Source organism: Salvelinus fontinalis, chromosome 33, assembly GCF_029448725.1.
Source record: "Salvelinus fontinalis isolate EN_2023a chromosome 33, ASM2944872v1, whole genome shotgun sequence".
Classification (NCBI taxonomy): Eukaryota; Metazoa; Chordata; class Actinopteri; order Salmoniformes; family Salmonidae; genus Salvelinus; species Salvelinus fontinalis.
Window position 1 is genome coordinate 14,514,256 of NC_074697.1, and position 16,308 is coordinate 14,530,563.

The 16,308-nt window shown below is 45.8% G+C and overlaps 1 protein-coding gene across 13 annotated transcripts in view; it reads left to right on the forward strand.

The window, feature by feature from the left end:
- aplp2 (amyloid beta (A4) precursor-like protein 2) overlaps positions 1 to 16,308 on the forward strand; it is a 178,289-nt gene that overhangs the window by 129,701 nt on the left and 32,280 nt on the right. For all 13 annotated transcript variants that reach the window (XM_055895141.1, XM_055895143.1, XM_055895154.1 and 10 more), the window contains 2 exons: positions 1,712 to 1,811; positions 11,129 to 11,302. In XM_055895141.1, coding sequence (XP_055751116.1) covers positions 1,712 to 1,811; positions 11,129 to 11,302 — 274 coding nt within the window. The remainder of the gene's footprint in view (positions 1 to 1,711; positions 1,812 to 11,128; positions 11,303 to 16,308) is intronic.

Genomic DNA, 16,308 nt, shown 5'->3' on the forward strand with positions numbered 1-16,308 from the left:
GGCTACCGGGCGGTAGGCTACTGGGCGGTTGGCTACTGGGCGGTTGGCTACTGGGCGGTTGGCTACTGGGCAGGAGGCTACTGGGCGGTAGACTACTGGTTGATAGGCTACTGGGCGGTAGGCTACTGGGCGGTAGGCTACTGGTTGGGTCCTGGCTATTCTACAGTTATTATACATATAGTGCAGCAGACCATCATGTTGCTTTGAGGATGAAATGTTCAAAGTATTAGCCTTTCATGATATTTATCTCTCAATGTAGGCCTTCTGCAAGAGTGGAAAATACATGTATTTATTTAAGAAAAGTCAGGGACAGGTGGATGTAATTTTTTTTTTTTATTAAAATTTAAATCAAGTTATTGAAATTACATGAATCTGTAGACCTGTTTTAGAGTTAATTACTGGCATAACGGCCTACTACAATATACAGGATATCCATCAGTCATTTGTCATCACACAGAATACAAGTCATCCGTGTCTTTAAATACAGTCAATAATTTTTGTTATAAAACTAAATGACAAAGAGAGCCTTGAATAATTAAACTATTAATAAACCTCAACATGTCGGCTAAAGCGATTGACTTCAAAATTTTACTGTTTTTAATATTGGCTGTACTAGAGACTTTAAAACCTATTTTGTTAGAACAGACTATATGGGATTGATTATAATTTGTTTTTTAATTATTATTGTATTTGTTGTGCTGTTTCTGTTCGAAATGTAGCTCAATTCAATTCATGAATATTATGGTGTTTCTCTACTACTAAAAACAGAAATCCATTTTACTGTAGCCTATGTAGGCCTCAGGGTTTCCGTTGGGAAAAGATGGCGCTGTACAACGTGACCGGTCAGGAGTAGGCCTAGGCTTCTAAGTGACTGCAAGTGAAGAGCAAAATAATCCTAACATTTCCACACCCTAATTGTAGTCTAACCAATACCCAAACGGAGATTCAGTGAAAATAAAAATCTGATTTGATTTATCAAGACCAGTCCCCATGCTTGTCTCAGAGCAGCGTGAAACGGTGCTGAAATAGTTGACCACACACGGTTATTACTTCAAATCCGATTCTAACACTTGGATGACTTTGGGAGTTTCAGTAAGCAACAACTTGTTGCCTTCAATTGCAATACCCTACTTTTTCCCGTAATTTCTGTCATTCAGTGATATTTTTTCCCGTAGTAATTTGTTATGGATCCATCCAGATGTGGTTAGAGAACAGTGCATGTGGTGGGCTATGCAAAGAGATGGGGGAAGTGACATGCCTCACAAACATCCATTAATACATTTAAAGTCCCTAAACTCAGCAAGCGTCTATTGTCCTGCTGATAGCCCATCGAGAGTTGATTGTCCTGCTGATAGCCCATCGAGAGTCGACGGTCTCTCTCCCCCTCTCTCTCTCGCTGTCCCTGTCTGTCTCTTGAGCTCAGAAGGGCAGACTCAATTCAATTCAAGACTCACTGGTGGAGAGAAATATCTATGTAATTGTAGAATTAGGCTTTGTCAAACATCAACTGGAAGGTTTACGTGTCTGTGTTTCGGAGCATGTTGTAAAGGCACATTATTGTCATCTGTTAGCTGTGGGACATTACTAAATCAGATCAAGCGTTATCCTACAATAGGCAACACTCAGCTGGTGTTTTGATGGTGTCGGAGGTGTGACTGTCAGTTTGTGTGATCATTGTCACGAAGCCACAACTGTGTGTGTCCCATCTCAGGTGATGACCCACCTACGTGTGATCGAGGAGAGGATGAACCAGAGTCTGTCTCTGCTCTACAAGGTTCCCTACGTCGCTGAGGAGATCCAGGATGAGATTGGTGAGTGCTGCGCTCGCACACACACACACACACACACACACCGGAAGAGGAGATCCAGGATGAGATTAGTGAGTAGTAAGGGACTGAACTGCCAAAGCTGGAGGAGTAGGAGCGGTAGCAGCGGCAGTAGAGGTGGCGGCGGCGGCAGTAGAGGCGGCGGCGGCGGCAGTAGAGGCGGCGGCGGCGGCAGTAGAGGCGGCGGCGGCGGCAGTAGAGGCGGCGGCGGCAGTAGAGGCGGCGGCGGCGGCAGTAGAGGCGGCGGCGGCGGCAGTAGAGGCGGCGGCAGTAGAGGCGGCGGCGGCGGCGGCAGTAGAGGCGGCGGCGGCGGCGGCAGTAGAGGCGGCGGCGGCGGCGGCAGTAGAGGCGGCGGCGGCGGCGGCGGCAGTAGAGGCGGCGGCGGCGGCAGTAGAGGCGGCGGCGGCGGCAGTAGAGGCGGCGGCGGCGGCAGTAGAGGCGGCGGCGGCGGCAGTAGAGGCGGCAGTAGAGGCGGCGGCGGCGGCAGTAGAGGCGGCGGCGGCAGTAGAGGCGGCGGCGGCGGCAGTAGAGGCGGCGGCGGCGGCAGTAGAGGCGGCGGCGGCGGTAGAGGTGGCGGCGGCGGCGGCGGTAGCGGTAGCGGCGGCGGCAGCAGCGGAGAGCAGCATCAGTCCATGCCTCGGCGAGTTTAGGGTTTTCTGAGAGCAAAAGTGCGGCAACTCCATATTAGGAATGTGTTCCTAATGTTTTGAATACTCTGTGCGTGTGCAGCTGTCTCTCAAATGGCTAGGGGGCTGGCCAGCGTGGACGGAAAGAGCTGGCCAGCGTGGACGGAAAGGGCTGGCCAACCTGGACGGAAATGTATGGAAAATTCTACTGCAGAAAAGTCACTTTCAAACTAGGGAATTCGTGGCTAATTTAGTTAAAAACAGTAATTCTGCTCATAGATGATGTATGTATGAACTACACATTGACACATCCAGCCCAAAGAGGGACTTTAAAACATACTTACATGCCTCAGTACTTTGGCAAGTAAGTATTTAAAACAGCTGTTGGGGGAGGGGTGGGGTCAGAACACACTGACACATCCAGCCCAAAGAGGGACTTTAAAAAATACTTACTAGTCACCCAACTTCCAGAAACACGTCTTTTTAAATCCATCTCAGAATAATGTTGTCCCGTATTGACCTGACTGTAGTTTTCACTTGCTAATATGTCCTCCTATATAATATTGGAAGTTGCTGTCCAGTTGATAAGAGTTTACCGCTGTTCGAAAGGTTTTTGGGGTGTTACTCAAAGTAAGTGATCCTGTAGTGTGAATATCAAATAAGAACAACTGTATCCAGTGAAATGCTAATGCTACAAACTAGCCTTTTTAGGTATTTAGAGATCAGGTTTTTCATGAATACAGCTCAGTTAGCTGTAGAGTGGGTTAGCATCATCTTTAGCATGCTCTCGCTACGCTATCAAATAACAACATCTGTATCCAGTGAATAATGCTAATGCTACAAGCTCTTTTAGCTGTAGAGTGGGTTAGCATCATCTTTAGCATGCTCTCGCTACGCTCGTGATACAGTAGCTGACAGTATTGTAATGAAACAGGCAGGTAGCAGGTCTCGAACCCTTGACCTTCTAGCCCGAAGTCCAGCGCGCTATCGACTGTGCTCCAAAAGCTCGAACGGCAGAGTCGATATCCACGCTTATAAACCCAGAGGATCGTTACAGTACTTTTATTTCCAGGATGGATAGAAACGTTCTCATGCCTCTCTCTTAATAATAATTTATTCTACTTCTTCTGTAGCGCTTTTCATTACAGAAATCATCTCGAAGCACATGAAAACGGGGACAGGAATCAAATAAAAGGGACAAGAATCAAATAAAAGGGACAAGAATCAAATAAAAGGGACAAGAATCAAATAAAAGGGACAAGAATCAAATAAAAGGGACAAGAATCAAATAAAAGGGACAAGAATCAAATAAAAGGGACAAGAATCAAATAAAAGGGACAAGAATCACATAAAAGGGACAAGAATCACATAAAAGGGACAAGAATCACATAAAAGGGACAAGAATCACATAAAAGGGACAAGAATCACATAAAAGGGACAAGAATCACATAAAAGGGACAAGAATCACATAAAAGGGACAAGAATCACATAAAAGGGACAAGAATCACATAAAAGGGACAAGAATCACATAAGGGACAAGAATCACATAAAAGGGACAAGGGACAAGGGACAAGAATCACATAAAAGGGACAAGAATCACATAAAAGGGACAAGAATCACATAAAAGGGACAGGAATCAAATAAAAGGGACAGGAATCACATAAAAGGGACAGGAATCACATAAAAGGGACAAGAATCACATAAAAGGGACAAGAATCACATAAAAGGGACAAGAATCACATAAAAGGGACAAGAATCACATAAAAGGGACAAGAATCACATAAAAGGGACAAGAATCACATAAAAGGGACAAGAATCACATAAAAGGGACAAGAATCACATAAAAGGGACAAGAATCACATAAAAGGGACAAGAATCACATAAAAGGGACAAGAATCACATAAGGGACAAGAATCACATAAGGGACAAGAATCACATAAGGGACAAGAATCACATAAAAGGGACAAGAATCACATAAAAGGGACAAGAATCAAATAGCCTCCCAACAGTCAAGACTGAACCACATGACTTGAACAGGAGGATGTGGTCAACGGCAGGAGATGGAGAAGACCCTCCCGAAGGCAGACGACACAGTTCACTCTTCATTCAAGCCGTTCTCACCGGCGCTTTGCCATCCCTCCCTGTCTGACTGCGACTACTCAGTAGCCGTTGACTCGTTATGGCGGTCTCTGTCATCCTGAGTGGGCGGAGTCTGCACACGGAGTCTCTCCGGCCCACTCAGGAAACCTCCTTGGCGATGAAGCCTCGCCATGCGTTTTATCTTCCTCATCATTGGGGCAGGAGACTGTAGAAATAACAAAAAAAAGAGGCTGGTGAGCGATATGTTTTGAACATCAAGGCACAATAAATCCTGGCCCAAATGGCATCCAGGGACCTGGTCAAATATATTAGGAAATTCCTCTGTCTGTGTGGCTGAGGAGGTAATGGAGCTCCATAGCATAAATACAGAACAGTATATTATTTATGTTTCTCGGTGTGTCTCAGCTTGGGAAACTAAACTAAGCCCGCATAACTCTGCAAAATTTGGGCTGTGTTCCGTTTCGACTCACGTAGGACTGTGAACTCAAAACGTGATACAAGATGAGAGGAAATGAGAGGAGCAGGGAGGTTGGGGATCTGAAATGTCTTCCTGCCGCATCTCTAGATGTTTGGAGTTTTTGATTTAGGTTTATAAAAGAGGTGTGTGTGTGTGTGTGTGTGTGTGTGTGTGTGTGTGTGTGTGTGTGTGCATCTACTGTAGATTAAAGTGCGATGCTTTGACAGAACTGGGTCACAGTACAGTGCTGTTTCTCTATCTCTTTCTCTCTCCCTCTATCTCTGTATCTCTCTCCCTCTATCTCTGTATCTCTAGCTCTCTATCTCTGTAGCTCTATCTCTGTATCTCTCCCTCTATCTCTGTATCTCTAGCTCTGTATCTCTAGCTCTGTATCTCTGTATCTCTAGCTCTCTCTCCCTCTGTATCTCTCCCTCTCTATCTCTGTATCTCTCCCTCTATCTCTGTATCTCTATCTCAGTATCTCTATCTCTGTATCTCTATCTCTGCATCTCTAGCTCTGTATCTCTGTATCTCTATCTCTGTATCTCTCCCTCTAGCTCTCCATCTCTAGCTCTCCATCTCTAGCTCTCCATCTCTAGCTCTCCATCTCTAGCGCTCCATCTCTAGCTCTGTATCTCTAGCTCTGTATCTCTAGCTCTGTATATCTATTTCTGTATCTCTCACTCTGTATCTCTAGCTCTGTATCTCTCCCTCTGTATCTCTCACTCTGTATCTCTAGCTCTCTCTCTCTCTGTATCTCTAGCTCTCTCTCTCTCTGTAGCTCTAGCTCTCTATCTCTGTATCTCTAGCTCTCTATCTCTGTATCTCTATCTCTGTATCTCTAGCTCTGTATCTCTCTATCTCTGTATCTCTAGCTCTCTCTATCTCTGTATCTCTAGCTCTCTCTCTCTCTCTGTATCTCTAGCTCTCTATCTCTGTATCTCTATCTCTGTATCTCTAGCTCTGTATCTCTATCTCTCTATCTCTGTATCTCTAGCTCTCTCTCTCTCTGTATCTCTAGCTCTCTCTCTGTATCTCTAGCTCTCTCTCTGTATCTCTAGCTCTCTATCTCTGTATTTCTAGCTCTCTATCTCTGTATCTGTATCTCTGTATCTCTAGCTCTGTATCTCTGTATCTCTAGCTCTCTATCTCTGTATCTCTAGCTCTGTATCTCTCTATCTCTCTATCTCTGTATCTCTAGCTCTCTATCTCTGTATCTCTAGCTCTCTATCTCTGTATCTCTATCTCTGTATCTCTATCTCTGTATCTCTAGCTCTGTATCTCTATCTCTGTATCTCTCCCTCTATCTCTGTATCTCTCCCTCTGTATCTCTATCTCTGTATCTCTATCTCTGTATCTCTCCCTCTGTATCTCTATCTCTGTATCTCTATCTCTGTATCTCTATCTCTGTATCTCTCCCTCTGTATCTCTCCCTCTGTATCTCTAGCTCTGTATATCTATTTCTGTATCTCTCACTCTGTATCTCTAGCTCTGTATCTCTCCCTCTGTATCTCTCACTCTGTATCTCTAGCTCTGTATCTCTCCCTCTGTATCTCTAGCTCTGTATCTAGCTCTGTATCTCTCCCTCTGTATCTCTAGCTCTGTATCTCTAGCTCTGTATCTCTAGCTCTGTATCTCTCCCTCTGTATTTCTCCCTCTGTATCTCTAGCTCTGTATATCTATTTCTGTATCTCTCAGTCTGTATCTCTAGCTCTGTATCTCTAGCTCTGTATCTCTCCCTCTGTATCTCTCACTCTGTATCTCTAGCTCTGTATCTCTAGCTCTGTATCTCTAGCTCTGTATCTCTCCCTCTGTATCTCTCCCTCTGTATCTCTATCTCTGTATCTCTATCTCTGTATCTCTCCCTCTCTATCTCTGTATCTCTGTATCTCTATCTCTGTATCTCTATCTCTGTATCTCTCCCTCTGTATCTCTCCCTCTGTATCTCTATCTCTGTATCTCTGTATCTCTCCCTCTGTATCTCTCCCTCTGTATCTCTCACTCTGTATCTCTATCTCTGTATCTCTCACTCTGTATCTCTAGCTCTGTATCTCTCCCTCTGTATCTCTCCCTCTGTATCTCTATCTCTGTATCTCTATCTCTGTATCTCTATCTCTGTATCTCTCCCTCTGTATCTCTCCCTCTGTATCTCTCCCTCTGTATCTCTCCCTCTGTATCTCTCCCTCTGTATCTCTCCCTCTGTATCTCTCCCTCTGTATCTCTCCCTCTGTATCTCTAGCTCTGTATCTCTCGCTCTGTATCTCTAGCTCTGTATCTCTCCCTCTGTATCTCTATCTCTGTATCTCTCCCTCTGTATCTCTCCCTCTGTATCTCTAGCTCTGTATCTCTCCCTCTGTATCTCTCCCTCTGTATCTCTCCCTCTGTATCTCTCGCTCTGTATCTCTAGCTCTGTATATCTCTCTCTCAATTCAATTCAAGGGGCTTTATTGGCATGGGAAACATATGTTAACATTGCCAAAGCAAGTGAAGTAGATAATAAACAAAAGTGAAATAAACAATAAAAATTAACAGTAAACATTACACATACAGAAGTTTCAAAATAATAAAATATGTCATATTGTGTCTATATACAGTGTTGTAATGATGTGCAAATAGGAAGATAAAATAAATATGGGTTGTATTTACAATGGTGGTTGTTCTTCACTGGTTTCCCTTTTCTTGTGGTAACAGGTCACAAATATTGCTGCTGGTATTTCACCCAGTAGATATGGGAGTTTATCACAAACGGGTTTGTTTTCTAATTCTTTGTATCTGTGTGATCTGAGGGAAATATGTGTCTCTAATATGGTCATACATTTGGCAGGAGGTTAGGAAGTGCAGCTCAGTTTCCACCTCATTTTGTGGGCAGTGAGCACACGGCCTACGGCGGCCTTTCTCAATAGCAAGGCTATGCTCACTGAGTCTGTACATAGTCAAAGCTTTCCTTAAGTGTGGGTCAGTCACAGTGGTCAGGTATTCTGCCACTGTGTACTCTCTGTTTAGGGCCAAATAGCATTCTAGTTTGCTCTGTTTTTTTGTTAATTACTTAACACATTGGAAATAATTATATTTTAGTTTTCTCATGATTTGGTTGGGTCTAACTGTGTATCTGTCCTGGGGCTTTGTGGGGTCTGTTTGTGTTTGTGAACGGAGCCCCAGGACCAGCTTGCTTAGGGGACTCTTCTCCAGGTTCATCTCTCTGTAGGTGATGGCTTTGTTATGGAAGGTTTGGGAATCACTTCCTTTTAGGTGGTTGTAGAATTTAACGGCTCTTTTCTGTATTTTGATAATTAGCGGGTATCAGCCTAATTCTGCTCTGCATGCATTATTTGGTGTTCTACGTTGTACACGGAGGATATTATTCAGAATTCTGCATGCAGAGTTTCAATTTGGTGTTTGTCCCATTTTGTGAATTATTGGTTGGTGAGCGGACCCCAGACCTCACAACCATAAAGGGCAATGGGCTCTATGACTGATTCAAGTATTTTTAGCCAGATCCTAATTGGTATGTTGAATTTTATGTTCCTTTTGATGGCATAGAAGGCCCTTCTTGCCTTGTCTCCCAGATCGTTCACAGCTTTGTGGAAGTTACCTGTGGCTCTGATGTTTAGGCCGAGGTATGTATAGTTTTTTGTGTGCTCTCGGGCAACGGTGTCTAGATGGAATTTGTATTTGTGGTCCTGGCGACTGGACCTTTTCTGGAACACCATTATTTTGGTCTTACTGAGATTTACTGTCAGGGCCCAGGTCAGACGGAATCTGTGCAGAAGATCTAGGTGCTGCTGTAGGCCCTCCTTGGTTGGGGACAGAAGTACCAGATCATCAGCAAACAGGAGACATTTGACTTCACATTCTAGTAGGGTGAGGCCGGGTGCTGCAGACTGTTCTAGTAGGGTGAGGCCGGGTGCTGCAGACTGTTCTAGTGCCCTCGCTAATTCGTTGGATTACCAGAATGCTTTGACCAGCAGTGTCTTCACAGACATTTTCAACCTCTCCCTGACCCAGTCTGTAATATCTACATGTTTTAAGCAGACCACCATAGTCCTTGTGCCCAAGAACACCAAGGTAACCTGTCTAAATGTCTACCGCCCCATAAAACTCACATCTGTAGCCATTAAATTCTTTGAAAGGTTGGTCATGGCTCACAACAACAACACCAGACACCCTGGACCCACTACAATTTACACCATCATCACCAGACACCCTGGACCCACTACAATTTACACCATCATCCCCAGACACCCTGGACCCACTACAATTTACACCATCATCCCCAGACACCCTGGACCCACTACAATCTACACCATCATCCCCAGACACCCTGGACCCACTACACCATCATCCCCAGACCCCCTGGACCCACTACACCATCATCCCCAGACACCCTGGACCCACTACACCATCATCCCCAGACACCCTGGACCCACTACACCATCATCCCCAGACACCCTGGACCCACTACACCATCATCCCCAGACACCCTGGACCCACTACACCATCATCCCCAGACACCCTGGACCCACTACACCATCATCACCAGACACCCTGGACCCACTACAATTTACACCATCATCCCCAGACACCATGGACCCACTACAATTTACACCATCATCCCCAGACACCATGGACCCACTACAATCTACACCATCATCCCCAGACACCCTGGACCCACTACAATTTACACCATCATCCCCAGACACCATGGACCCACTACATTTTACATCATTACTCGCCCTCTTTGTTTACAAAGCTCTACTGCACAACCTCACTGTGTAGTTGAAGTATAAAGACATTTGCGGTGTTGGTTTAACTCTTGAGGTTCCTCGGATTTCCACTGAATTGGGTTTTGGTGTTGATGCGCCCCACTGCTGGAACAATCTGCAGATCTTGTTGAAAAGGGATGTTCAGGCAGTTTAGGGTATTATCTATGATTTTGTATTTTATCTGTTGCTTGTAAAACGCAGGGCTCCCTTGTAAAAAAGACCTTGGTCTCAATGGGATTCCCTGTTGAAATAAAGGTCAAATAGCGCCCCAACAAATCTACAGATTACACAATCTCTATTGCACTCCACACTGCCCTTTCCCACCTGGACAAAAGGAACACCTATGTGAGAATGTTATTCATTGACTACAGCTCAGCGTTCAACACCATAGTGCCCTAATAGCTAATCACTAAGCTAAGGACCCTGGGACTGGGACTAAACACCTCCTTCGGCAACTGGATCCTGGACTTCCTGACGGGCCGTCCCCAGGTGGTGAGGGTAGGCAAGAGCACATTCGCCACGCTGACTCTCAAGACGAGGGCCCCTCGGAAGTGTGCACTTAGTCCCCTCATGTACTCCCTGTTCATCCACGACTGCGAGGCCAAAACCATCATTAAGTGTGCTGACGACGCAACAGCGGTAAGCCTGATCACCGATGACGATGAGACGGCCTATAGGGAGGAGGTCAGAGACCTGACAGTGTAGTGCCAGGACAACAACCTCTCCCTCAATGTCGACAAAAGGAGCTGATCTTCAGGAAAATGAAGGCCGAACACGCCCCCATCCACATCAACAAGGCTGCAGTAGAGCGGGTCGAGAGCGTCAAGTTCCTCGGGGGTCCACATCACTAAGGAATTAATATGGTCCACACAGAACCTCTATACCAGGCGGTGTCAGAGGAAGGCCCTAAAGATTGTCAACGACTCCAGCCAACAAAGTCATTAACTGTCCCCGTCTAACTATTTAACTATCTGCATTGACCCTTTTTGCACTAACTATTTTGACTCCTCACATACCCTATTGTTACTAGGCAACAGGATAGATAATAAACAGTAACTTTATCCCTACCTATATGTACATATCTACCTCAACTACCTCATGCCACTGCACATCACTTCTGTACTGGTACCCCATGTTTAAAAGTTATCGTTAATCATTGTGGACTTATTTCTAGTGTTATTCATTTTTCTATAATATTATTTTATAAATTGTTGGGAAGGGCCCGTAAGTAAGCAATTCACCTGTTCTTTACAAAGTGACAAATAAAACGATTCCATGATCTCTCCTCCTTCTCCTCCTTTCCTCACTTCCTCTCCTCCTCCTCCTCCTCTCCTCACTTCTCCTCCTGTCCTCTAGATGAGTTGCTTCAGGAGCAAAGGGCAGACATGGACCAGTTCCTGTCGTCCATCTCAGAGTCTCAGCCGGACGTTACCGTGTCATCAGAGGAGAGTGTGGAGCTTCCTGTCTCCGAGGGGAAACCCTACCGCCCCTTCCAGGTCACCTCCCTGGGGTCGCGACCTGAACCAGAGGGTGAGACCCAGACTAAAACCCTATTTCATACCCTATACCCCTCTCAACCAAGTGTGCACTTGCCCACTCCGCCCTCAGAAATCCGGGTAGAACTGTGAACTCACTCTAACCAAGGTAACCAAGGTTACACTACATAGGTCCATGAGGGGTAGTGAACGAGTGCACACTTTAGGGAGAATCGTTGAGAATGGAAGTGCAGTCCTAGTACTGGGCAGTATTGTAGACAGATAAAGCCTGGTCCTAGTTCTAGTACTGGGCAGTATTGTAGACAGCTAAAGCCTGGTCCTAGTCCTAGTACTGGGCAGTATTGTAGACAGCTAAAGCCTGGTCCTAGTCCTAGTACTGGGCAGTATTGTAGACAGATAAAGCCTGGTCCTAGTCCTAGTACTGGGCAGTATTGTAGACAGATAAAGCCTGGTCCTAGTACTGGGCAGTATTGTAGACAGATAAAGCCTGGTCCTAGTCCTAGTACTGGGCAGTATTGTAGACAGATAAAGCCTGGTCCTAGTACTGGGCAGTATTGTAGACAGATAAAGCCTGGTCCTGGTCCTAGTACTGGGCAGTATTGTAGACAGATAAAGCCTGGTCCTAGTACTGGGCAGTATTGTAGACAGATAATGCCTGGTCCTAGTCCTGGTACTGGGCAGTATTGTAGACAGATAAAGCCTGGTCCTAGTCCTAGTACTGGGCAGTATTGTAGACAGATAAAGCCTGGTCCTAGTACTGGGCAGTATTGTAGACAGATAAAGCCTGGTCCTAGTACTGGACAGTATTGTAGACAGATAAAGCCTGGTCCTAGTCCTAGTACTGGGCAGTATTGTAGACAGATAAAGCCTGGTCCTGGTACTGGGCAGTATTGTAGACAGATAAAGCCTGGTCCTAGAACTGGGTAGTATTGTAGACAGATAAAGCCTGGTCCTAGAACTGGGTAGTATTGTAGACAGATAAAGCCTGGTCCTGGTACTGGGCAGTATTGTAGACAGATAAAGCCTGGTCCTAGTACTGGGCAGTATTGTAGACAGATAAAGCCTGGTCCTAGTCCTAGTACTGGGCAGTATTGTAGACAGATAAAGCCTGGTCCTAGTACTGGGCAGTATTGTGGACAGATAAAGCCTGGTCCTAGTCCTAGTACTGGGCAGTATTGTAGACAGATAAAGCCTGGTCCTAGTACTGGGCAGTATTGTAGACAGATAAAGCCTGGTCCTGGTCCTAGTACTGGGCAGTATTGTAGACAGATAAAGCCTGGTATTAGTACTGGGCAGTATTGTAGACAGATAAAGCCTGGTCCTGGTACTGGGCAGTATTGTAGACAGATAAAGCCTGGTCCTAGTCCTAGTACTGGGCAGTATTGTAGACAGATAAAGCCTGGTCCTAGTCCTAGTACTGGGCAGTATTGTAGACAGATAAAGCCTGGTCCTAGTCCTAGTACTGGGCAGTATTGTAGACAGCTAAAGCCTGGTCCTAGTCCTAGTACTGGGCAGTATTGTAGACAGATAAAGCCTGGTCCTAGTACTGGGCAGTATTGTAGACAGATAAAGCCTGGTCCTAGTCCTAGTACTGGGCAGTATTGTAGACAGATAAAGCCTGGTCCTAGTCCTAGTACTGGGCAGTATTGTAGACAGATAAAGCCTGGTCCTAGTCCTAGTACTGGGCAGTATTGTAGACAGATAAAGCCTGGTCCTGGTCCTAGTACTGGGCAGTATTGTAGACAGATAAAGCCTGGTCCTAGTACTGGGCAGTATTGTAGACAGATAAAGCCTGGTCCTAGTACTGGGCAGTATTGTAGACAGATAAAGCCTGGTCCTAGTCCTAGTACTGGGCAGTATTGTAGACAGATAGAGCCTGGTCCTAGTCCTAGTACTGGGCTGTATTGTAGACAGATAAAGCCTGGTCCTAGTCCTGGGCAGTATTGTAGACAGATAAAGCCTGGTCCTGGTCCTAGTACTGGGCAGTATTGTATACAGATAAAGCCTGGTCCTGGCCCTAGTACTGGGCAGTATTGTAGACAGATAAAGCCTGGTCCTGGTCCTAGTACTGGGCAGTATTGTAGACAGATAAAGCCTGGTCCTGGTACTGGGCAGTATTGTAGACAGATAAAGCCTGGTCCTAGAACTGGGTAGTATTGTAGACAGATAAAGCCTGGTCCTGGTACTGGGCAGTATTGTAGACAGATAAAACCTGGTCCTAGTACTGGGCAGTATTGTAGACAGATAAAGCCTGGTCCTAGTCCTAGTACTGGGCAGTATTGTAGACAGATAAAGCCTGGTCCTAGTACTGGGCAGTATTGTGGACAGATAAAGCCTGGTCCTAGTCCTAGTACTGGGCAGTATTGTAGACAGATAAAGCCTGGTCCTAGTACTGGGCAGTATTGTAGACAGATAAAGCCTGGTCCTGGTCCTAGTACTGGGCAGTATTGTAGACAGATAAAGCCTGGTATTAGTACTGGGCAGTATTGTAGACAGATAAAGCCTGGTCCTGGTACTGGGCAGTATTGTAGACAGATAAAGCCTGGTCCTAGTCCTAGTACTGGGCAGTATTGTAGACAGATAAAGCCTGGTCCTAGTCCTAGTACTGGGCAGTATTGTAGACAGATAAAGCCTGGTCCTAGTCCTAGTACTGGGCAGTATTGTAGACAGCTAAAGCCTGGTCCTAGTCCTAGTACTGGGCAGTATTGTAGACAGATAAAGCCTGGTCCTAGTACTGGGCAGTATTGTAGACAGATAAAGCCTGGTCCTAGTCCTAGTACTGGGCAGTATTGTAGACAGATAAAGCCTGGTCCTAGTCCTAGTACTGGGCAGTATTGTAGACAGATAAATCCTGGTCCTAGTCCTGGTACTGGGCAGTATTGTAGACAGATAAAGCCTGGTCCTAGTCCTAGTACTGGGCAGTATTGTAGACAGATAAAGCCTGGTCCTAGTCCTAGTACTGGGCAGTATTGTAGACAGATAAAGCCTGGTCCTAGTCCTGGTACTGGGCAGTATTGTAGACAGATAAAGCCTGGTCCTAGTACTGGGCAGTATTGTAGACAGATAAAGCCTGGTCCTAGTACTGGGCAGTATTGTAGACAGATAAAGCCTGGTCCTAGTACTGGACAGTATTGTAGACAGATAAAGCCTGGTCCTAGTCCTGGTACTGGGCAGTATTGTAGACAGATAAAGCCTGGTCCTGGTACTGGGCAGTATTGTAGACAGATAAAGCCTGGTCCTAGTACTGGGCAGTATTGTAGACAGATAAAGCCTAGTCCTAGTACTGGGCAGTATTGTAGACAGATAAAGCCTGGTCCTAGTACTGGGCAGTATTGAAGACAGATAAAGCCTAGTCCTAGTCCTAGTACTGGGCAGTATTGTAGACAGATAAAGCCTGGTCCTAGTCCTAGTACTGGGCAGTATTGTAGACAGATAAAGCCTGGTCCTAGTACTGGGCAGTATTGTAGACAGATAAAGCCTGGTCCTGGTCCTAGTACTGGGCAGTATTGTAGACAGATAAAGCCTGGTCCTAGTACTGGGCAGTATTGTAGACAGATAAAGCCTGGTCCTAGTACTGGGCAGTATTGTAGACAGATAAAGCCTGGTCCTAGTCCTAGTACTGTGCAGTATTGTAGACAGATAAAGCCTGGTCCTAGTACTGGGCAGTATTGTAGACAGATAAAGCCTGGTCCTAGTACTGGGCAGTATTGTAGACAGATTAAGCCTAGTCCTAGTACTGGGCAGTATTGTGGACAGATAAAGCCTGGTCCTAGTACTGGGCAGTATTGTAGACAGATAAAGCCTGGTCCTAGTACTGGGCAGTATTGTAGACAGATAAAGCCTGCTCCTAGTCCTAGTACTGGGCAGTATTGTAGACAGATAAAGCCTGCTCCTAGTCCTAGTACTGGGCAGTATTGTAGACAGATAAAGCCTGGTCCTAGTCCTAGTACTGGGCAGTATTGTAGACAGATAAAGCCTGGTCCTAGTACTGGGCAGTTTTGTAGACAGATAAAGCCTGGTCCTAGTCCTAGTACTGGGCAGTATTGTAGACAGATTAAGCCTGGTCCTAGTCCTAGTACTGGGCAGTATTGTAGACAGATAAAGCCTGGTCCTAGTACTGGGCAGTATTGTAGACAGATAAAGCCTGGTCCTAGTCTTAGTACTGGGCAGTATTGTAGACAGATAAAGCCTGGTCCTAGTCCTAGTACTGGGCAGTATTGTAGACAGATAAAGCCTGGTCCTAGTACTGGGCAGTATTGTAGACAGATAAAGCCTGGTCCTAGTCCTAGTACTGGGCAGTATTGTAGACAGATAAAGCCTGGTCCTAGTCCTAGTACTGGGCAGTATTGTCGACAGATAAAGCCTGGTCCTAGTCCTAGTACTGGGCAGTATTGTAAACAGATAAAGCCTGGTCCTAGTACTGGGCAGTATTGTAGACAGATAAAGCCTGGTCCTAGTACTGGGCAGTATTGTAGACAGATAAAGCCTGGTCCTAGTACTGGACAGTATTGTAGACAGATAAAGCCTGGTCCTGGTCCTAGTACTGGGCAGTATTGTAAACAGATAAAGCCTGGTCCTAGTACTGGGCAGTATTGTAGACAGATAAAGCCTGGTCCTAGTACTGGGCAGTATTGTAGACAGATAAAGCCTGGTCCTAGTACTGGACAGTATTGTAGACAGATAAAGCCTGGTCCTAGTACTGGGCAGTATTGTAGACAGATAAAGCCTGGTCCTAGTACTGGGCAGTATTGTAGACAGATAAAGCCTGGTCCTAGTCCTGGTACTGGGCAGTATTGTAGACAGATAAAGCCTGGTCCTAGTCCTAGTACTGGGCAGTATTGTAGACAGATAAAGCCTGGTCCTAGTACTGGGCAGTATTGTAGACAGATAAAGCCTGGTCCTAGTACTGGACAGTATTGTAGACAGATAAAGCCTGGTCCTAGTCCTAGTACTGGGCAGTATTGTAGACAGATAAAGCCTGGTCCTGGTCCTGGTACTGGGCAGTATTGTAGACAGATAAAGCCTGGTCCTAGTACTGGG